Source organism: Podarcis tiliguerta (genome assembly GCF_965153285.1).
Source record: "Podarcis tiliguerta genome assembly, chromosome: 2".
Classification (NCBI taxonomy): Eukaryota; Metazoa; Chordata; class Lepidosauria; order Squamata; family Lacertidae; genus Podarcis; species Podarcis tiliguerta.
Window position 1 is genome coordinate 35,518,917 of NC_139535.1, and position 23,701 is coordinate 35,542,617.

Genomic DNA, 23,701 nt, shown 5'->3' on the forward strand with positions numbered 1-23,701 from the left:
GGCTCTGAGCTGGAAGGCCTGGGGGTAAAGGCACATCAGCTTATCTCTGTGCCTGTTGGTCAGTTGGAGTGGAGCTCTGAATGGCTGGGAAGAGCAGAAACAGAGAAGGTTGGAATGCCTCCACTGCCCCTCAGTGGCCCCGAGGTGGAGGGCGGCAGAAGTGTGCTGATTTGTCCATGACGCAGTACAAGATACAGCATGAGGTATGCATCAAGTCTTCTCCCCCTGGAGCAAGTGAATGCCCCAATAATCAGAAATTATCAGTCCCTGGTTAGATAACTGGTGATCAACTGCTAGATGGAGTCCTATTCCACACTGATAGACCAATATAATTTGGATACTTTGCGCTTATAAATCTGTTTGTACATACACGCACATAAGCACACCTCAAAATAAATTATCTTTGGGGGGTTTTGAGGGGAGCACTAAAATGCTTGATTAATCCATTGAAACCTTAGCGTTACAGTAATACCTCCGCAAACATCCACCTTGTCTAGCGTCCATTCCAGCAAACGTCCGTGGCAAACCCGGAAGTATTACTTCCAGGTTTGCCACTTGGGCATGCACAGAAGTGCTAAATTGCGCATGCACAAAATCACAAACCCCTCCGTGTGCATGCGCAGACACAGTGCTTAGCTCTGCATCCTTTTCGGCTAGCTGCCGGGGCTCCAGAACAGTTCCCGGCTGCAAAATGAGGTACAACTGTATATGTGTAGTATGAGGTGTGAGGCTCATGAAACACAGCACTGAAAGTTCATTGATGCGAGCCTTTGTGAGCATGATGTGTTTGGAAGCCAAAGCTCTTGTTGAGTATCATCTTCGCTGGTGTAATTGCCAGAGCTGTGAATCAGGCAAAGCCTTTTCTCCTTCTCCCTCAAGAGCCCAGACGTGCTCAAGCAGCCATTCCAGAGTTTAGCAAGCCTCCTGCTATCTGAGCAAACTGTCAGCTAGCTGACAAGCAAAGTGGGATGCTTCTATGAAAATCTGGTCTCCAGGAAAATATCTGCCAGCTTCACGATTGCCATTTCCAGAACTGAGAACCAATGCCTCAGCAGTCTGAAATGTGTTCTCTGAGAAACCTTTTCTCCTTAGCCTTTTCTACCACAGCTCTTTCCTTCTCATTCATTCTCACGTAACACATTCTACGCTCTCCCAACATCAGAAAGTGGGTCTAGTTGGTGTAGCCAGCCAATGTTGATTCAATGCGCTGTTTCCGAGCATGGTTTATGTTCCCTGGCCAAAATAATTCACAATCTGCTTTGGTTAAGAATGTAAGACAAGCCTGCTGATTCAGACCAATGGCACATGTAGTCCAGCAACCTGATCTCACAGTGGCTGAGCAGATGCCTGTTGGAAGCCTGCAAGCTGGCCATGAGCACAACAGCACTCTGCCCATCTGTGATGCTCAGCAACTGATACTCAGGGGCATAATGCTCCTGACAGTGGAGGTGGAGCACAGCCATCATGGCTAGCAGCCACTGGTCGCCTTATCCTCGTGAATTTGTCCAATTCTTTTAAAACCATCCAAGTTGGTACCCATCACTGCCTCCTGTGGGAGCAAGTTCCATCGTTTAACGACGTGCTGTATGAAAAAGTACTTTCTGTTGTCTGCTCTGAATCTTCCTACGTACATTCAGCTTCACTGGATGAGTTCTGTGTCATTTGGAGTCAAATATCAACAAAATAATGTCACACGTGTGAAGATTTTTCAGTTACAGTGGTACCTCGGGTTAAGTACTTAATTCGTTCTGGAGGTCCGTTATTAACCTGAAACACCACTAACCTGAAGCACCACTTTAGCTAATGGGGCCTCCTGCTGCTGCAGTGCCACTGCTACACAATTTCTGTTCTCATCCTGAAGCAAAGTTCTTAACCCGAGGTACTCTTTCTGAGTTAGCGGAGTCTGTAACCTGAAGCGTATGTAACCTGAAGCATATGTAACCTGAGGTACCACTGTACTAGAACAGGTGTGGGCAACACAACCACCTGCACTTTGTGAATCTTTTGGTGAAAAAAAGATATATAATTCTGACCCAATCCTTTCCAACAGACCCAATGTTGGTTCCTTTTTGAAACAATGCACTTTCCCTCCTCACTATATGTAGTAATTAGTTCTGGGACTATGAATTTCACTCTCAGAAATTTACTTTCCTGTAAATTGGAGTGTCCATGTACTGTAACTGTGAAAAGTGTGTCGGACAATGACCTGGGAAACTAGGGTTTGAATCCTCACCCAGCCATGACCTTGGGCCAGTCACTGGGTAATCTGGGTAACCTTGGGCCAGTCACTCTCTTTCAGTCTAACCTACCTCACAGGTTTGGGGGTTTTTTTAGGATAAAATGGAGAGGAGAGAACCATGTACACCTTGAGCTCCTTGGAGGAAAAGGAGGTCTATAAATGCAATAAATGAATGAATAATCCCTTCATTGTTAACTATTCCACTGGTCTATCTTAGTCTTCCCAACCTTGAGCACCCTGGTGTTGCTGAACTACAGCTGCCATCATCCCTGACTGTTGATCTAAGGCTAAGGAAGTTAGGAGTTGAATACAACAACATCTCCCTCCTGAGGGACTTGTCTTTAGATCCTTGTATTCATTGTGCTTGGATATGATCACACCTTTAACCATTCCTTAGGTAAAATTCTAAGAACCCTTGTATCAAAGCAAAGTCATTCATTGAGTATCTGGGCACAGACTGCTATTAGTCAGTTTCGATGTCCCTAAAGTCCCATATGGCTGCAGAATATATGAACCTATATGGCAAGTGAAGCAAATTACTGGTCAGGAACAAAATGCATGGGGACGAGCAACTCATCCATAGAAGGCAAGAGCAAATGTACAGTATTCTAGCTTCTCACTGCTCTCATTAAAAACTGATCAGTTTCATTTGTGATGCAGTACTTTCATTCACCTGTCATGCTACAGTGAAGAATGACATGCATACATATTTTTTTCCAAATGTTCCATTTGCATAATGCTGCTACAACATTTCACATTACGCTAGTTAATACTAGTGTTTTGACATTTATAAAGCATCGACTGGGAGCCAAAAGAGGAATTGCTGGACTATCCAGTGTAGAAAAATTAGCCCTGAAATTAAATAAAGAATGAACCAGGTAGGATCAAAATTATTCCCAAAATCAAAGTTTAAAAATAATTAAGAGCAGCATGTTAAAATATATCCTAAACTCAATTTCATGAGGCAAGCTTTTCTAACTAGTTCAACATCCTGCTGCACTCCCAAAGGACATTTAGTTACTAAATATGATGAGGAACAGACACACAGCAGTCCTACATTGGGTTGATCAAGGGTATACCTGAAAGTAAAGTGGTACCTCTGGTTATGAACTTAATTCGTTCCAAAGGTCCGTTCTTATCCTGAAACTGTTCTTAACCTGAGGTACCACTTTATTTTTATTTTTTTAAAACTGAGGTACCACTTTAGCTAATGGGGCCTCCCGCTGCCGCCGCGGCGCAATTTCCATTCTCATCCTGGGGCAAAGTTCTTAACCTGAGGTACTACTTCCAAGTTAGCGGAGTTTGTAACCCAAAGTGTTTGTAACCCGAAGCATTTGTAACCCACGGTACCACTGTAAGTTGAACTCTAAACCAGAGTCATAGTCAACATTATATTAAGCATAATTTGATATGACTACAAATCTAATGATTCCTTAAGACTTCTTATTGGACAAACTATGAGGTTGCAAGCTAACAGTTAAAATAAAAAAGCATTGGTTCAGTTCAGACAAAATGTGAAACTGTGGCTTGGCACTATGTGAACCCCCACCCCACTGCAGCTCCCATGCTCTGATTCAATTACATACTCTTTCTTTAGCATAAACCATAGTTTTTTCCAGTATATCAAAACCTACAAACTATGGTTTCTGTTTCCCATCAAAACCAGGGTTGCAAACTAACTTCAAACTACAGATTGTGATCCTATTTGCAGGACAGATGTAACTAACTGAACCAGAGTATGCCTTCATGTTGACACCAAAGCTATTATGCCAAATGTGGAAGGAAGAGTGGAGAGTTTTGCTTCCTAGTCATAGCTCCCTGCAATTCCATGATGAACTGCTCGCATTTTATTTTATTTTCTTTCTTTTCTTGGGCACATTAGTATAGGTAAACAATGATGGGGAAAAGGGAGAAAATGAGTATTTTAATACCAGTTCCATTTGTAATTTGTTCATTTCCTAAGAGGTAATTTCCTTTTTTAAAAAAATGCAAATGAAATAATTGCTTTACTTACGATAATCTCTGTGAATTTCATCTATTTCTTTCTCTGTCTGTTTTTTGGTAAATGTCATACTCTGCAACAGTAGAACAAACATTACTTTTCAATGAAGGATGAAGGATATAAAGCCACACACCCAAAAATAATCAAGACATAATTATCTAAAAGGGAAGTTTTTATATTCTCCTCACACAACCCTCCCCTCCCCTGACAGCTGTAGTTTAGCACTCTTTCTATACACTCTCAATTGCATTTAACGTGTGCTAGTCTACCTAAAGGGAGATCCTTTTCTCTACAGGGTCAAATTCAAGGTGCTAGCACAAGTGCATAAATCTTTAAATGGCTTGGGACCCAAGTACCTAAAAGAGCACCTTCCCCAATAGCAACCATTTGACATCCTATAATTGGCAAGTGAGGCCTTGTTGGTGGTGCCATCACCAGGGGATGCCCAGTTGGTGTTGACTCATGACGGGGTCTTTTCAGTGGTGGTTCCCCAATTGTGGCTGGCCCTCCCTACTGAGGCGTGCCGGTCTCCGTCATTATTAACTACATCTCATAGATGTGTAGAGTTGGAAGGGATCCCAAGGATCATCTAGTACGGTCCCCTGCAATGCAGGGGGTACACATATGGTACATCCTCAGCTGTGGTTTGAAAAGCTCATTGTGGGATTTTCATCACATGAAGTGGCACATGCTCATTTCTTGTCACTAAGCCTCAGTCAAAGTTTATCAACTTACGCCTCTTCTAGGTTTACTGGATTCCAGTTGTGTTCGAGTCTTCTCATTTTCTTCCAGCTCTCCTACAATTTCAGCAACTGTGGAAATAAACGATTGCCGTAAGCAGAAGCCTAACGTCACGGGGGGCGCCTCTTATATCAAGGCACAAAATGTTTCTGAGAGTATATTCTTTGTAAGAACTGAAACATGCTAGTCTGAAGTGAAAACACATTTTCACCTATAATGAAGCTTTTTCTAAGAGACGGGGAGTACGAAAGAATGGAGGAAGGTGCAGTTCACCTGCTTGTGAAAAGTAAGACCTGAATAGGGGAATAAAGACTGCATCATTGCTGAAAGGGGTAGGAAACATCAGTAACCACATGCTAGCTGCCAGAAGGATCTCAGAATTAGGACAGATTTCTCGTGCCATTCTGAGCAAGCTCTAAGAGGCTTCTCAGGAAATCCTTGACTTAATGTATCTGAGTATTAGACAGTATTTTCAAAAGCAGCAATGGTTTCCTGATAAAGGAGATCACAGAGTGAAGGAGAAAGGTAAATGAAAGAGGAAAAAGGCAAGAGGTTCTTCTTTGTGACTGGCTGCGTTAACAGCCCCTGATTCTGCAACAGTAGCCCATCTCCTGCCCAACAAGCACTGCTTGTTTTCTGCTCCTTGTGTTTCCTTCCCCAGAATCTATCCACCCCAGAGCTATAAGCAACAAAGACAAATCAAGGACTAGAAGACCTCAACAGAAGACTGTGCTAAGAGAGTTTTGAATGTCACTACAACAAGGTCCATAGATCTCCAAGTCACTGTTACATCTCTCATTCGTCAACTCCCAACTGCTGCTGCTATTATTATTATTATTATTATTATTATTATTAAGCTTCTGGAATTCCTAAGCAGCTTCCTCTACTCACCACCCATGTGAAAAGAGGGGCTATGAGCATTAATTGTCACTGCTGTCAGTACTAGCAGGCAAACATTTCTTCAGAGCTAACAGAGCTGAAGCCATATAAAAATAAATGTATACATGTGCATGAACAACATTATGTAGGTGGATAATGATTGAGTTTTCATGCATCAATATTTTCTACTATTCAACAGAACATCTCTAGTTAGAACTGAAATAAAAATTGTTGGCAGGGGGCGGAGGAGTCAGCATGCCCCTGTGAATGTTGTGTAGGGTTAGAGATTAAGATCCTAGACTCTGAATCCCCGACTTGTAATCAAACTCCCAAGACAACAGCTTTGGGCAAATCACTCTCCATTTTGGTGCCCTTTTTTGTGAAACAGAAATATAATTGACCTGTTTTACAGACCTGTGAGATCAAATGAACCAAGCATGGGAAAGATTGGAAACAGTGGTCCTTGGTAGCATTCTTGCCTGTTAGCGCCACCAAGAATTATTTTATTGTTGTTGTTTTTTATTTCTGGTCTTTGAAATTCAAATGGCTGGCAAAAACAAAATAGCAGGACAATTTACAGCATGCTATAAAATGAGAGTTTCTGGCATCACAAATGGATTGTATTTTTGTTTGCAATTGACATGTTTGTTGATTTTAAGTCTGTCCTGCGTAGAGATCATTAATTTAGAGCCTATGGATTTTTCTCACGGGAAAACGGAACTCAAACCTTACTTCCATCAGGAATTCGATACCTTCTTAAAGAAGCTGCTCCATAAATAGATATCTAAGAAATAAGCCCAACATGACTCAACAGTTGGAAAACCTCTCCTGATTTGTAGAAAAATCCAGACTAGATTGAGCAGTTTAGGGAGTGTGATAGGGCCTACAGATGTTGTTGGATTTCAACACTCCCCAGCCTTGGCCAACATGGCTAAAGGTCAAAGGTGGTGGGAGCTGTAATGCAACATGTGGAGGGCCACAGTTTTGCCATTCCTGGACTAGAGTCAGAAACCCAGTTGCTTCTAATGTAAATCACAATAGCCTGAGTTGTATGTAACATTAAAATATGTTTTAATGCTATGGATGAGCTCACACATGCCTGTCTCCAATCTCTTCCTCCAGTGTAGCTGCCAGGAAACTGGAAGTTTTTGCTTCAATTTTCAATTAATCCCAGTTAAGAGGTTTGTTCGAACCATAAGCTGTGGCTAATCTTAACTATGGTTTCAGGCAATTGAGCAAAACCACCATCTGAAATTGGTTTATTTCCCCATACCATAATTACCGCCCCATGGAAAAACTGTGACCAAAAGAAAACAGGCAAGTAAATGTAGGTGACTAGAGAGAACATGATAGATGCTTATAAAATTATGTATGATTCGGAAAAAACAAATTCCGAGCCATATTGCATGTCATGCTTCTCGTCGTTTTACTCGCATCATTTTAAAAGTGTTGCCAGAAGATAAAACTTTGGGAAATTGTATTTTAAATGACCTAGAACATGTTAACTATACAGTGGTACCTCTGGTTAAGTACTTAATTCGTTCCGGAGGTCTGTTCTTAACCTGAAACTGTTCTTAACCTGAAGCACCACTTTAGCTAATGGGGCCTCTGCTGCCGCCGCGCCGCCGAAGCATGATTTCTATTCTCATGCTGAAGCAAAGTTAACCTGAAGCACTATTTCTGGGTTAGCGGAGTCTGTAACCTGAAGCGTATGTAACCTGAAGCATATGTAACCTGAGGTACCACTGTATAAGAAAATGAAAAATGGGTTGACATTTTCATTGAGTTACCCTAGTACATCCAGGTTTGTAGGCATCATGCCTCTGAATGCCAGTTGCCGGGGAACATGAGTGTGTGGGCAGGCACTGCACTTGTGTCCTGCTTGTGGGCTTCCTGCCGGCATCTGATTGGCCACAGTGGGAAACAGAACACTGGAGAAGGACCCTTGATGTGATCCAGCAGGGTTTCTCTAATGCTAACCACCATCATTCATTTTTCTGGAAAAAAACCAACTGTATTTCTCTAGTTCTTGCAGCGACAAAAGTCAAATCAAAACACTCAGAACAGACACTTCTGTTGTTGCCTACGACTACCGGAACCAGGGCAAACACGTTTTAAGAGGTAAGTGGTCATGTTGTCTTCCCCTAGACAAATATTTGTGCCCTCAAGTCGTATTTTCAAATTGTAACTCTAGAGGTCATTTTGACCTTTAGCGGAAATGATTTCCTAGCTTTCTGTTAAAATGGGACAAGTAGAACTGAATCAGAGATTCCTCTCCTAAGTTCTCTTCAGAGATTTTTTTTTTTTACTTTTAAAGTGTGTTGTGCAACTATGTGAGAGTCATCATCATCATTATTATTTAGATTTCGTACATTTTACTGAGTAGGTTACAATTATGCTCAAGAAAATGGGGGGGGGGTTTCCTCAAAATGTATATATCAGATGTGAAAGGCCAGGGGAAAGAGGTGAGTATGTGTATTATACCTTGAGTTTTATAATACACACAGGTCTCACATGACGTTTGGGTCCCATTTTCTTGTGTTTGGATAAGTGAATTTTCGTATAGCGAGTGTTTGGATAGTGTAGCCTGTGTGTATAGAGTTGATTGGCTAGAAGCAAACAATTTACAGCACCCATAGCTAAAATAGCGCAAGACGGAATGGGATGACCACATGCATTGCCGCCACCACCACCCTGGATGAACAAGGACATTCACCAACAATAATTAAGTCTGTAAGGCTGACTTCACTCTATAAACACACAAATAAGCTATTTGAAGTCGCATCCATGTAGCAGCTGCGCAGTGTGTGTGGAGACCATCGTACCACTGAGAATATTGCTGCCAGGGTTACAGGGGAATCCCAACGCCATGTGGAAAGCAACCACTGGACACAAATAGCTACCTTGCGCTGAGCTGACCTCATGCCAATGAAAATTCAAATGGCCTTTCAGCAGAGTGGCTGTTTCGTGCGAAAAGAGTCCAAGACCAAATACGTCCAAAGAGAAATCTGGAATAGGCATGCTCGAAATGTTTTGTTCTCAAATAAATAAAATGGTAGGTAAACAAGCTGTCAGAAAGAGGCATACTTTATGAAAATGTTGGCAGTTTTCAAGGAAAACCATTATCAGCTTCCTACCTGATTTCGGATTTAAAGAATCGCACTCTGAATTATACATGTGCACAAACTCCTGGTGCCTTTTAATAAGCTGTTGTTTCGTTCCCTGAGTGGACAGTCCAAGTTCTTTCAGCCTTCTTCTCAGATCGCGATCAGACAGTAAACTGTACACCACTTTAGACAGTAGCTTTCTTTTTTGTCCAGAGCTGAAATAATTTTAAAAATATCGGAGGGAATCAATAAAGTTTTTCCGGTCAGGCATTTCAACAAATGTATGTGTTTTTTCCTACATTATAGTTACTCAAAAAAACAAAAGCGTGGGGGGACTCACACACAAATGCACTGCAATAAAAGATCAAATACGTTAGAGGACTTTCAGGTCAGCACAGATGGGTGGTGGTGGATAACAGCATTCCTGGTACTTTTCCTAAGCATCTCCACTTTTCATCCCTCTCAGTCGGGTATAGCATTCCTTTCCCAACACCAAGTATTATTATCATCGTCGTCATCATCATCATCAACATCATTTTTATTAAATACTGTTATAACCTGTTTCAGCTCCGAGGAGCTCAATGTTCTATCCACTTTCTACTGTCAGAACCATCTTGTGATGTAAGCTAAGCTGAGGGGATCAGGAGTTTGATTGAAATAAAATGTTAAAAAACTATCACATTACAGAATATGAAATGCCATGAGCCAAATACTTTGGGTCTCTCTTTCTGATATTATACAATTATATAAATTATATTCATTTTTAATATAAATTGTTAATACAATGTGTTAATATGACCAAATTCCTTCGAGTGCCAGTTAATGGAACTTGTTATTAATTATCATTTCAAGTGTTTTACCCAACCTTTCTCTTAGATAATGAAAACCTCTTACAAAATATAAAACCAACAATAGGACCAACAGTTTAGAACATCAGTAATCAGAATTTAACACAGACAGCGGCATCAGTACATTGTTACTAAAATGCCACAACCCCAAAAGGCTTGCTCAAAGAACTATCTTTATTGCCCACCAGAAAATGATTAGAGGTTGATCTAGGCAGCCTGACTTGGGAAGGGCATCCCACAGCAAAAGCTCTGTCACTCACGCCTATCAGGTGCACCTCTGATGAGGACAGAAAGCAAAGTCTCTGAAATTAGCTTCCATGCTTGAGTTGTATTCATATTAGAATCTTCAGCATACCAAAGATGCCATCAGCAACCATGAGGCCAAACTTCATCATCCCAATGGATACTTTCACCCCGCAACAAACAGTTTGGCAACCTCAAGGGCTCCAACAACAGAGGGCCTTTGTGTCAAATGTAAAGGAAATGGTCTTCCAGCTGTTCAGCAATGGGAAAGACGATTTTGCTTTGGAAGTGTGTTTTACTGGCAAGTCCTGAACACTTCATATCGAAAAATGAAGTTAAATGTATTTGAAAGCAAGCTTTAATTTTAACTGCAGTTTTAATCAGAGCGTTCTAATTATCATAATCTTTGTTTTCTCTAATGCAGGTGGCGAGAAGATACACTTTCTCTATGGGAGGCAGTTCTTTAAGATGCTGGTAGGGAATGCAATTTTTCAATGGGTAAAACTGCATTATATTACTTCCAACCATCCTAACAGCATAAATTGCAAACAAACCGAGAAGGCCCTCTGTCTGGTTCCCTGTAACCTCACTTCTCGCAATGAGGGAACCGCCAGAAGGCCCTCGGCACTGGATCTCAGTGTCCGGGCTGAACGATGGGGGTGGAGACGCTCCTTCAGGTATACAGGACCGAGGCCGTTTAGGGCTTTAAAAGTCAGCACCAACACTTTGAATTGTGCTCAGAAACGTACTGGGAGCCAATGCAGATATCTCAGGACCGATGTTATGTGGTCCCGGCGGCCGCTCCCAGGCACCAGTCTAGCTGCCGCATTCTGGATTAATTGCAGTTGCCTTCAAAGGTAGCCCCACGTAGAGCGCATTGCAGTATTCCAAGTAGATAACTAGAGCATGCGCCACTCTGGCGAGACTGTCCGCGGGCAGGTAGGGTCTTAGGCTGCATACCAGGTGGAGCTGGTAGACAGCCGCCCTGGACACAGAATTAACCTGCGCCTCCATGGACAGCTGTGAGTCCAAAATGACTCCCAGCCTGTGCACCTGGTCCTTCAGGGACACAGTTACCCCATTCAGGACCAGGGAATCCCCCACACCCACCCGCCCCCTGTCCCCCCAAAACAGTACTTCTGTCTTGTCAGGATTCAACCTCAAAGTTCCCTCTTCAAGCCTTCCACCCCCCTACACATGAAAGTTTGGAGGGTGAAGCTGGCAGGGACAGTTGTGTGTCCTGTCCCCCCCCCCCCGCTCATTCTTTGAATGCACGAAGGCTAATGAAGGTTAGGTTTTCTTTGTCATAGTATAGCTTAATGTGCAAATAAGCCTATGAGGCAAAGAATCTTTGTTTAAAGAAAGAATGGGAACTGAGCTTTTTCAAGAGTCTGCACTGACAACCAGCTCCACACATCATTTGAAGCACAGAAAACAGAAAAAGGTTAGCATACTTGTATACAGTTACTAGATTTCCTGTGTGAAACCCAGAATCATAAATAACTGCCCCTCTGAAATACTGCTTTAAAATATATGTTGGCCATTCTCCATGTGAAGCAAAAAAACCCAAAACCCACCACAGATAATATTCCTTACAGGCAAGCTAAATGTCCTAACTGCCATTGTAAGGAAGTTGAACACATTGCCAAGGTCATGCTCAATAACGTTTAGTAGCTAAATCTTTTGAGACAAGAATCTTCTCAGAGGCTGTTTTAAACTGCATGACGCCTAGACAAAAATAAACCACATTACAGAAAACAGCCACATTTCTTAGAATTCCAGAGGGAAAGCGTGTTCCAGCCATATATAAATCTTTACATCTGCAAGTAATAACAAAAATCAAGAAACAGTCAAAAAGCTGTCAAAATAAAGATGCTAGCACCTGTTCAGAGTGCAATAGAGAGACCTCTGTGGAAATAAGATGACTTGCAAACATTTGTCATTGTCTTTCCATGGCAAAGTGCTAACACATGGTAAGCTTGTGGTATTTTGCATTCAGTATAACACTAAGAACTTTTAGTAATGAAAGCACACATTTGAACTAGAGAGAGCACAAGGGAAAGAATTAACTACTGAGCAAATACAGAGATTTCAAAATCCCAGTGCATCATTTGCAAAACAAAATTAAAATGGCAGATTAGCCATGCTCATATTTCCTACTATTCCACTAGGAATTAAATCAAAGTTTGAAATCAGGGCTGGAGAAATGGCTCAATAAATTTATATCAGAACCGACAGCACAACTACTGCTCAGTGAGTGTGCAATGCAGCCCCTTCGTGTGATGTGGAAAAATAAGCCAGGAAATCTTTAACTATTAGTTTCTTGCTTCATGAAACCAGGACACTACAGTTAATGTCTTTAGAACAAGTTATGATTTTAAGCAATCTTTGAACCATAGCTTCATATCCTGGCTTGTTCCAAACCTGTTAGCCATAGTTTTCCAGTTCAAACAAAACAGGAAACTATAGTTAATGGAAGACTTTGTAATCTGTTTGCTCACTCAAAGAAGCTGTGCACGGGCACCTGTTCCTATCTCGGCTGTTGAACTTATCATCTACACACAGCCATTGTGCCCCTATAGTTTGGATCACAAATCAATGAGTCCTATTTAGGCACTTTGTTCCAAACAGGTGAAGGGGACACATGGGGCTACCCCTCCTCATAATGAAATAAATTTGCTGGTCATGTTGTTGTTGTTTAGTCTTTTAGTCGTGTCCGACTCTTCGTGACCCCATGGACCAGAGCACGCCAGGCACTCCTGTTTTCCACTCCCTCCCACAGTTTCGTCAAACTCATGCTGGTAGCTTTGAGAACACTGTCCAACCATCTCGTCCTCTGTCGTCCCCTTCTTCTTGTGCCCTCAATCTTTCCCAACATCAGGGTCTTTTCCAGGGAGTCTTCTCTTCTCATGAGGTGGCCAAAGTATTGGAGCCTCAGCTTCAGGATCTGTTGCTGGTCATACCTGGAGCCAAACCTTTATCTGCATTAGTTTGAAGCTTAGGCCAAGAGTGAGTGACTGGCCCAAGGTCACCATGTATAGGGTTTCCAACATGAGGACAAGAACCCTCATAGCTGAAAATGCTATGTGCATCGAAGGTCATCATGGGTTGACTGGGGACACACCTATAGCTTATTTGACACATTCAATACTCATGGTACTGAAAGCCTGAAAAGGCCTACCACTTTAGAAATGACAGCACTCTGTTAACAAGACTTCCTTTTCCTGTGTTCTAAATCACCAGTATGCATTTGAGGGTGGCATGGAAAGAGGTATGTAGAGCTTTGCCATAGTTGTGGAGCTCATAACCACAGCTACAGTGCAACCTGCATGTGTACCCCATAGTAAATGGGTAAGCCAAACATTTCGAGGGTCAACATACTGGAACAAGTTGCAGGTGGTCATCCTCCCAGTGGGCCAGTGTGGTGCAGTGGTCACAGTGCCTGTCTAGGAGCCGGGGGACCAGGGTTTAAATCCCTACTCAGTCATGAAGCTCACTGGGTGACCTTGGGCTATTTGAATGTACACTGTGATCTCCGAGACACAATAGAAAACAAATAGTCTTTGTGTAACTGAGGCCTTAAAAAGCTGGAGTCTGCCTTACATAGTTATGAAGAACTCCTTAAAGAAAAAGGCAGTGTATATATCTTAAGCTTGTTAGACCCCATTGCATTCCCATCAAGCATGATATTCTGTTTCACTGGAAGTGAATTCTATATTCCTAAGTGGGAAAACAAACAATAATGAAGAGGCCCATCTCTGCAATCACGCCTCTCTATTTCTAGCAGTCACAGATATAGTCAATGGGTACACGCAACTGCATTCCCTAACTTGACTAATTTGGCACCAGCGCCTCTTGTACTCCACAAACTTATCTAATCCCTTCTTGTTTATTTATTATTTCTAACACATATGAATCACTGTCCTGCCACAGGCATTCAAAACAATTTGCGACAAATGCCACCAATAACGTTCCCTAGCAACAAGCTCAGCTCCACAGGCAACTCACGCGTTTCATCTCTTTAAAAAAATAAAAAATCTTTGACATCGTTCACCCTGTTTGTGCTATTGCTATTTCATACAGTAATGCAGAATAAACCATTCTACCCTATTCACAAATGAACTCCATTCATGATTCTTTTATTCAAGGTGATTGTAGGATTCTGTCATCTACACAAGACTTTATATATGATCTACTGGGATCAATTAGAGATGTTACTTTCCTACTAATGACATTAGTTTCCTACTAATGAAATCAACTAAGGCTGTCCTCTACCCACATTTGTATTGTGCAAATAATGTATCACACACTATGCTTCTTGATGTTGTTGTTGTTTTAAATGGTTAAACATAATCACTGCATTTAAACTTGTCCACTCACTATCCTGGCTTTGTGTGTGCCTTCATGAGAGAAAACAAGGAGAAGGGATTAAAATACATGGCTAGAAAGCGTTTTTCTATGTCCAATGCAATGCAACAAGATCACCGATCTTTAAGAGCAAAAGCAAACTCACTGGTATGGCAATCATTAGTACATCATGGGTAAGCTTGTGGAACAATTAGAGGAAAACACCCTAAGGAGAAGCTCACAGACTACTGAGATAGATTGGATGTAATCATAGTAAAAAAAAAGATGTGTGTCTGTACTTGATTGGATGTGATCAGAAGCTTGAAGGGCTTCTAACATAGCAAACAATTGAAATCCATAGCACCCTAACATATTTTCTTCAAAATAAAGCTTTCTGGTTTGTTGTACTTGCTGAGCAAGTTTGTACATAATCAGTCTCCAAAGCATTCGAATTTTGTCAATCCATGGCTCTTTAGAAGACTATATGAGAATCTTCTATAGACTTTGCTGGTCTATATAATTGCTTCATTAGGTCTTGATGCATGGACCCAGCATCATTAGATTCAGAAGCATGGCTTTAAAAAGTTACCTGCAGTTATCTAATAATAATGATGTGCAGAAATTCCTGGAAGTAATCAGGAATCACACTGCAGAACATCCACACTGTTGGATAGTTCCAAAGTGGGGGGGCGGGGGAAGATGAATCAATCTGCCTATGCCTCTTCCAGTAAGTATAACTATAATTTGGATATAGCCAGTGAGGTCTTGCAAGGGTAGTGCTCCACCTACTGAGAATTTTGCACTGTGCCTCCTTCTTATTTGTGTTGATTGACAAGGTAGAGAAAGAGGTCCAGACATAACGCCAATCATCTTTCTTCCAAAGATTCAGCTATGCTATGTTTTATATGCCTGTACCCAGGCTGGGCTGTCATCCAAAAGTGGTACCTGAATGATATTATAAATAAACATAAATGATGCCTTTAGCTAACAATACAATAGCATCTATGAAGGATTCAAAGGAAGTCAGTGGGTGCTTGCTTTAAGTCTGGCTAAGAAAGTGACAAAGACCCAAATATTGATACAAAGGCAGCAAGACTGGTTCAGCTTGTCTCCAAACAACTGTGCAGGACAGATGTTCCCCTTTATTCAATAAATCCAATGACTTTGAATAAATTGAACACCTGGAGTATTGTTGTTGATAATGGCATTTCCCCCCTTTTGGGGGGTGCTTAATAATATCGTTTGTTCACAAGCAAACGAAAAAGCTTGGCACAATCTGGTACATAATGGCATCTCCTTGCAGCAAGCATGGGCAGCATTCACCAGAAGCTCACTCACTCAAGTAACTTACCTCCGGAGACTGTCTTTCTTCTCATCTCTTCTCAAGCAGCCATCAAGGTGTTTATTTATATGAAGTTCTTGAACAGGAACCCCGCAGACAGGGCACTCCACTGAAACATTTGTAAGCATTCATGTTAACACAAACATTCCTAAAGAATGCTTGCCAACTGAAGAAAACCATTTATTTTCATAAGGGAGGAGGGAAAGGGTTGGTGTTTTTGTGCAAAGCAAATGCAGATTTTGGGGTGAAGGTGTTCCTAATTTATGAACACCATTTCATTACCTGTTCCAAATGGAGCTTGCTTCCGCAAAAATACAAGTACAGACCTCACCAGCCACTTTCTATATAGAAACATGTCTTTCCTCTAGCAAATTTAGGATATTTAAGATTCACAATGGCACCAGCAATGCATCCTCGTCTAGATTTTCCCAAACATGATTGCATTTACCCCAAATGACACAGCCCAGTGGTCCAGGTCTGCGGAACATTTCCTGCCAGCCTGGAAAAAAGGGGAGCTCCGTTCTCCAGCAGAAAATTGAAGTCAAAAGTGCATATTAATTCACATCCTAAAATCCAAAGAATCACTTTCTCTTTAAAACAGAATCAGAAGGAGCCATTTGTAGTTTTCAGTTGTACCTCGCACTCTAGCTTTGATAGACCTGACTAAATTTTACCTGGTTTTAACTTGCACTGACAGATGCAAGTTTTCAGTTGCACCTTATTTTCACCCACAACAACAGTCTAACATTTATAATATAGGGGAACAGAGCTTATGAAGGTTGAGGGGTGTTTTTAATGAAGGTTAAGCCCACCCTTTTTAAAACTAAGCTGATTCTCCCACTAGCAAGATCTGTGTTTTATAGAACTATATATGGTGGCGTTTCCTCCTTTTTATCCCTTCTCCAAAATGGAAGCTTTTAGCCTAGTTTACTGTGGCCCCTCCAGCTTCCCTGCAGAGTTAGCTATAGGCTTCGTACCCATAGAATGTAGCTCCTGAGTTATGAGTTCTTTCAGGATCTGGCTCCTAGCATACAATTATCTTACACTGGATCCTTATTATTCTGAACTGTTTTAATTAAATAAATGGGTGCTACCTACCTTGCATATCTGCTTAACTGCCTTTCTTGTTTGGTCATCTCAGGCTCCCTTTAGCACGTGGCGCAGGGCAATGTTGGATTTTATAGCTGGATTTTATTGTCCTACGGCTGGTTTGCGTTATTGATTTATGGCTTTATTGAGTTGCTGTGTCATGCTTTAATTTTGTCTATTTATTTATCTGTGTTATGTCACCTAGAGAACATTTTTATAAGGCAACTTATGCAACAAATTAATTGTATACAGATATTCAGCTCAGCTATTCCACTGTAAGTCAAAGCTTTAAAAGGTCCAGTGTATGTTTCAGAGACATAAAGGGGGAAGGTAAAATAGAGTAGTACAAAGCCAGAGGACAGAAAATAAAAAATGGAATATAGTACTGCATTTATTTTCCTTATGCTTCAGACAAGGAAGGGGAATATTTTATTTATTTACTTGCTGTTTTTATATAAAGCCATCCAAAAGCATTATTCTCTGTGTGGTTTCCAACATAAAACGATAAACACCATTAGAAACACAATATCCTTAAAACACAGTAATTATTCCTATATAATAATTGGAATTATTCCAACTGGAATAATTGGACTGGAATTTGGGAGCAGGGAGTAAAGTTTATTTTTCATGGGCATAGAGACTGGGAAGTCACTTACTAATGTAGCATTTCTTGAAATGTTAATTATTAAAATGTGTTCTGATGCTTCTATAAATAACACTGAAAAAAGAGATCAGGAATGCCAAATTCATCTAAGCAATAATGTTTTGTTTCTAGGCCAACTGGGTTCCCACACTGTATTCCAAATAACATATAAATTAGCAAAGATAATTATATATGATATAAGGTAGTGTACAAAGGATATCGTTGCATTTCACATTTATGACTCAATTCACAAGATGGAGTTAGAAGGTTTTCACTCTTTCCCCTTTCATATTAAGGCAGCCAAAAAAAATGCCCATTAAAATATGCAAGAACAACAATGGAATATCATGAATGTAAAGGCTTTATTACTGGCAATTTAAAAACATAACCTCTGAATTTTTCACTTCTTTTGGAATTAAGGAGGTTTCAACTGCAAAGCACCACTTGACTAGGGATTCTATAAAAGTCCATTTTTTAACCGAAAACTGTTCAACTGAAAAAACTACAGCAGAATCCTTTTAACATTATCACCTGGTGGGCATCCTACTGCCTTTTTCTTAAGACCCAAAAAGAAACAGGATGTTACACTGAGCAAGAATTTAAACACAGTAGAAAACATTCTATTACACAACTCTATCTTCTCTTAATATATTTAACATTTTCTGTGTTAATAGGAATACCTTTCCATCAGATGGCTGAGCACTATTTAAAGCACCTATGTGCTGCATCATCAAGAAGATTGTCGTTTAGGAGTCAGTGCCACACTAGCTGATACTAGTTGATTGTTGCAGAAGGCATAGTTATGGCTGAGTGCACCAGATTCATTTTTTTTGGCCACTGTAGCATGATAATTGAACTATGGGCTGGTTTACTATGGTAAACTATACTTAACATTACAAGAATGAATCTAACCTTTCCCCAGGCTTGTTCCTCAAGAATGGCCACAAGAATGAGTTCAAAAACTTCTACTTCTGCTCCAGATTTTTAAGATAAACCCTAACTTGCCCTACCATCTCTACCCAGACAAACTGTGGTTACTCTTAAGCTGAAATAAGGAAAGTGCAAGCCATAGTTTCTGAAGTTGCCTGGTGTCCACTAACACTAAGATTAACGACAATTTAGGTGTCAACAAAATGCTAAACTGTGGTTAATTTTTAAAGGGAATGGACACTTCCAATCTCCTCTTTACCGAGGAAGGAGGGGCACGCATGAACCCAGCAGGAAGCTAAACCATTAGGACGAGAGATCACTTTGTACACATTTCCATTTAAGGTGCCATAAAGAATGCACAGGGATTGTTTCAGAATCAGAGAGAGAAAGCAGTTTGTGAAACCAACTTAAGAAATGAATATGAACCTTACATTTCACTGGAGTCAATGTTTCAGAAACTCATGATTGAACCAAAAACTTACCGTAAATTTCGCTCCATAACACAGTTTTTTCCTCCTAGAAAGTAAGGGGAAATGTCTGTGCGTGTGATGGAGCGAATGCCTACAGATGGCGGGGGAATCTGCTGCAGTCGTGAGCAGTCCGTGGCTCGCTTTGAAACAGCAAAGCGGGTGTAAGCGGCTCCTGTCAGCTAGCAGAGCCGGGGAGGAGGGAGAGAAGCAGAGCGGGAGTTGGCTGCTTTAAAACAACCCCTGCTCTCTGTCCCTGTCTGCAGTTTTTTGCTGTCCGATTTTGGATTAGCCACTGTAGGGGCTGTGTGTGTGTGTGCTTGAGCTATCGTTCTCCTCCTGCTTCCCCTTCACTCTCCCTGCGCCCCTGCGTCTTTAGAACTGACACTCTGTGTGTCTCTGTGTGTGTGAGGGCTCCTTCTCCTTCTCTTGCTTCCCGTTCACTCCCCCAGTGCCCCTGCGACTTCCAGCGCCCTGCGCCTTTAGGGCCAGTTCTCTGTGTGTGTGTGTGTGTTTTGACCTCACTGCGCTTGTTGGGGGAGAGTGTTGGTCGCAATTTTTCTTGATTTGTCTCAGAGTGGTTACTATCATGGTTTCCATGCCAGGGAGGAGGGAGAGAAGCAGAGCCTGCTTGTTTTAAAGGAGCAAAGCCGGAGAGGAGCCTCTCCTGCATTATTAGCAGCATCCTTCTCCACCCCCCCCCCACGCGTGCTCCTTGTCCCTTGAGTGCTTTTCCTTCCCTCTCCCCACTTAAAACGTGGTGACAAAGCACGGATCCACATGGATCCTCAGGATTTTTGCACTGGGTCACCCCAAACTCACCGTCAGTTCACATGTCTGTGGCCACAGCATGAACCACAAAAAACATACATCCACTGTTTCGTTTAGAATATTTTTTTCTTGTTTTCCTCCTCTAAAAAATACGTGCGTGTTATGGTCAGGTGCGTGTTATGGAGCGAAAAATACGGTAAACTCCTTAATAATCCAACCCCAAAAGACCCATCTGAGTACAGATGAAAAATCAATGTGGAACCTTGGTGCATACAGAAAAAATAACGATAGAACAAAACCAACAACTTACCCTTTGGGATAACTTTTATTGCAGATGTGGAAGGCGTTTCAGGGTTTCTGGTGCCTGCTGCTTCTGTGTGAAGACTCTCTTGGTCCTCTTGAGAGCCACATGGGATCTCCTCCTGCTCCATTTTGATCTGTTTACTTTCCTTTTCAGATGGGTTTAAGTGCTTTCTACGGGCTGGAATGGTCTCTTTGACTATAAAGGTATCAGCAGATTGCTGTTCTTGTTTTAAAACAAGACCAACCGAGGAACTCAAAATATGGACTTGGTCGGAAGCCTTCTTGGTAAGCGGCTTTGGAGAAGAAAGTGCTGCAGGATCTAAGACTGCCTGGAACAGCCGCTGTCTAAGAGTAAACACAGAACTATGTCAGTGTATTACTATGCTATGTATTTTTGTGTTTTTATATTGTAAACCGCCCTGTGATCCTCAGATGAAGGGCAGTATAGAAATTTAATAAATATAATAAGAAAAATAATAATTACTATTTATACCCCGCTCATCTGGCTGGGTTTCCCCAGCCACTCTGGGTGGCTCCCAATGGAAGGTTAAAGATACATTAAAACATCAGTCATTAAAAACCTCCCTAAACAGGGCTGCCTTCAGATGTCTTCTAAATGTCATATAGTTGTTTATTTCTTTGACATCTGATGGGAGGGCGTTCCACAGGGCGGGCGCCACTACCGAGAATGCCCTCTGTCTGGTTCCCTGCAACTTCGCTTCTTGCAGCGAGGGAACCGCCAGAAGGTCCTTGGCACTGGACCTCAGTGTCGGGGCTGAACAATGAGGGTGGAGACGCTCCTTCAGGTATACTGGGCCAAGGCCGTTTAGGGCTTTAAAGTTCAGCACCAACACATTGAATTGTGCTTGGAAACGTACTGGGAGGCAATGTGGTTTTTTCAAGACTGATGTTATGTGGTCTCAGCAGCCGTTCCCAGTCACCTGTCTAGATTATTCTGGATTAATTGCAGTTTCCGGGTCACCTTCAAAGGTAGCCCCACGTAGAGCGCATTGCAGTATTCCAAGAGGAAGATAACCAGAACATGCGCCACTCTTGTGATAATGATGATGATGATGATGATGATGAATAATGGTTCCTCGTGACACATATATGTTCATTCCAGCTATGTATCATCATCATCATTTTGTTTGTATGCTGCCTTTCCATGGTTGAAACTATGCTCAAGGCACAGCTTCTCGGCCTTTTGGCTAAGATCAAGTGTAGAAACTATGCTCAAGGCTGCTTACAACACAAGATTTACATAATTACAAACATAACAGAAATCATAAATAATAAATAGAACACATCAAAAAGTACACAACCAAATGGAAACAATTTCCATGTAAATCGTAAGATCTAAAACTAAAGGTACAACAATAATATCAATAACAGCAACAGCTCTCTCAACCCCCCATAAACAATACTCCAGCCCAAGAATCTGTTCAACAGCCTCAGCTTTTGTAGCTGGAGTCAGTCAGCGCACCATTCTCCCAGGCCAGATGGGAAAAGGCCAGCAAGGCAGGGTGCAGGTCTTCCATGGGTTCACAGCCAAGATGGTCTCATTTAAAACAACACAGATAAAAATTAAAAACAATTTAAAAGAGGAGCCCTCTCTGCTAAGCTGCAGTCCTTGTGAAGTCTGTCAAGCCCCGCCCCAAACCAGGTAGAAAAGGGCAAGGGCAGGGCTCTTCAGTGAACCCTAACCCTCAGCAGGCAGTCTTGCATATATATATCAAACAGAAGAACCAAAAAGCAAAAACGTAACACAAAAAGATGACTGTAGGGATGGACAGTGGGGTCCAGAAGGAGCACACTTTCCACCAGCAGGCAGCCACAGTCTGCCTGCACACGTGACCTTGGGGTGCAGGAAAAACTCCCCCTCAGACAAGTCATAGCTGTTCCCTATGTCTAACCTTTTGCGGTCTCAGCAGTCAGCGGTGTCCTGTCTGTGACCTTTTGTCCCTGAGACCTTTTGTCTCCTTCATCATACACTGTGCAAGGGGAAAATGACGCTGTGGAAACAGGTGCCAAAATAGCTTTGTACCACCCCACGATATAGGAACGGAAGATGTGTAAAGGTCACAGCCCAAAAATGTATCTGCCTAGCTTGCATATTTGTCTCAATAAAAGGAGGCTCCACAGGAATGGCAGCAGCTCGCTTCAGCCCACCTGTGCGCAGCTCACATGATGATCAACACCTGTCTTGGGCCTTCACTTCAGATGACAAAAATATTGCTACTGAAATTATAATACTCATTCTTTTCATAACTTCAATAAGCTAAGTGGTGACATCTAGTGGTCATATATTGGGTGCAACCATACCACATATTGGACCCAAGAGACTGGCTATTTATTTATTTATTATTACCCACCCTTCACTAGAAAGTCCTAGGGTAGGTCACAACAATGTGAATAATGGAACGCCATGGGTTCACTGTAACATCTGGAAACAAGTAGCTTGGCATATTTTAGACTCAGGTAGGTAGCCGTGTTGGTCTGACGCAGTCGAAATAAATAAAAAAAATTGTCCAGTAGCACCTTAGAGGCCAACTGAGTTTGTTCTGGGTATAAGCTTTTGTGTGCATGCACACTTCTTCAGATACACATGCAATGGTACCTCAGGTTGCATACGCTTCAGGTTACAGACTCTGCTAACCCAGAAATAGTACCTCGGGTTAAGAAGTTTGCTTCAGGATGAGAACAGAAATCACGCGGCGGTGGCACAGTGGCAGCGGGAGGTTCCATTAGCTAAAGTGGTATCTCAAGTTAAGAACAGTTTCAGGTTAAGAACGGACCTCCAGAACGAATTATGTTCTTAACCCGAGGTACCACTGTAATTTGTATAATTTTAGACTTAGCACAAGTAAAAGAAGAGATGGGCACAGCAGATGTCAAAAACTTAAGAGGATTGGGGGAAGACTCCTACCTCCTGTATTTTCTTTGGAGGTCTGAAAATCACTTTTGGTCACTTCTCAAGATTGCTTAGATGAATCCTAACCCTTGTTTTCACTTTGTGTCAATTTGACCCAATGAGTTTTCAGGGGCAATGAAACACAATGGCCAAAGGGGGCAACGGAAGAAAGCAGTCGATAAGTACACACAGGTTTGCCCAACCATTTAATGTTTCTCAATCTAAGATGACAAGGCTCCTGGAACCCCTCATAGCAAAAGACAATGCACGTCACATGATAACGAAACAAAGCAGGCAATTAATCAATCATGAACAGCATACATAATTGCTGGAAAACAACAGTGGGAGAGTGCTGTGTTGCCATGCCCTGTTCAGGGGTTCCCCGGACGTCTGGTTCCCCCGGGGAACAAGAGGCTGAACTAAATTGTTCTTTGGTCTGATCCGTTAATCATGCAAATTTATTTTATTGATTGATTGATTGATTGAATATATACCACCCTATACCTGGAGGTCTCAGGGCGGTTCACATAAAAATATATAAAAGCAATAACCCAATAATACCCCCCCCAAAAAAAAAACAGCCACATTTTAAAGGGGTGTGGGATGTTGATCAGGTCGACCAAAGGCCTGGTTAAAAAGGAACGTTTTTGCGTGGCGCCTACATGAATTTCAGTGGGTCTACTCTGAGTAGGACTAGTATTGAACTAATCAGAATAGGAAAGATCTCTACACATCAGAGCAATACTTTCTGTGCTGAGAAATGAAAACTGACATAGTACTGGCTGCAGCTCTACATAAATGTCACTAAATAAATAAATAAGCCTGTATAAGCTTGCAAG

General features: G+C 41.7%; 1 protein-coding gene across 3 annotated transcripts in view; it reads right to left on the reverse strand.

Moving 5' to 3' along the window:
- The window catches only part of RAD18 (RAD18 E3 ubiquitin protein ligase), a 111,292-nt gene that overhangs the window by 63,358 nt on the left and 24,233 nt on the right, over positions 1-23,701 (reverse strand). For all 3 annotated transcript variants that reach the window (XM_083426060.1, XM_083426059.1, XM_083426061.1), the window contains 5 exons: positions 19,959-20,296; positions 15,758-15,857; positions 8,999-9,183; positions 4,977-5,053; positions 4,254-4,314 (listed from right to left, as the gene is read on the reverse strand). In XM_083426060.1, coding sequence (XP_083282186.1) covers positions 4,254-4,314; positions 4,977-5,053; positions 8,999-9,183; positions 15,758-15,857; positions 19,959-20,296 — 761 coding nt within the window. The remainder of the gene's footprint in view (positions 1-4,253; positions 4,315-4,976; positions 5,054-8,998; positions 9,184-15,757; positions 15,858-19,958; positions 20,297-23,701) is intronic.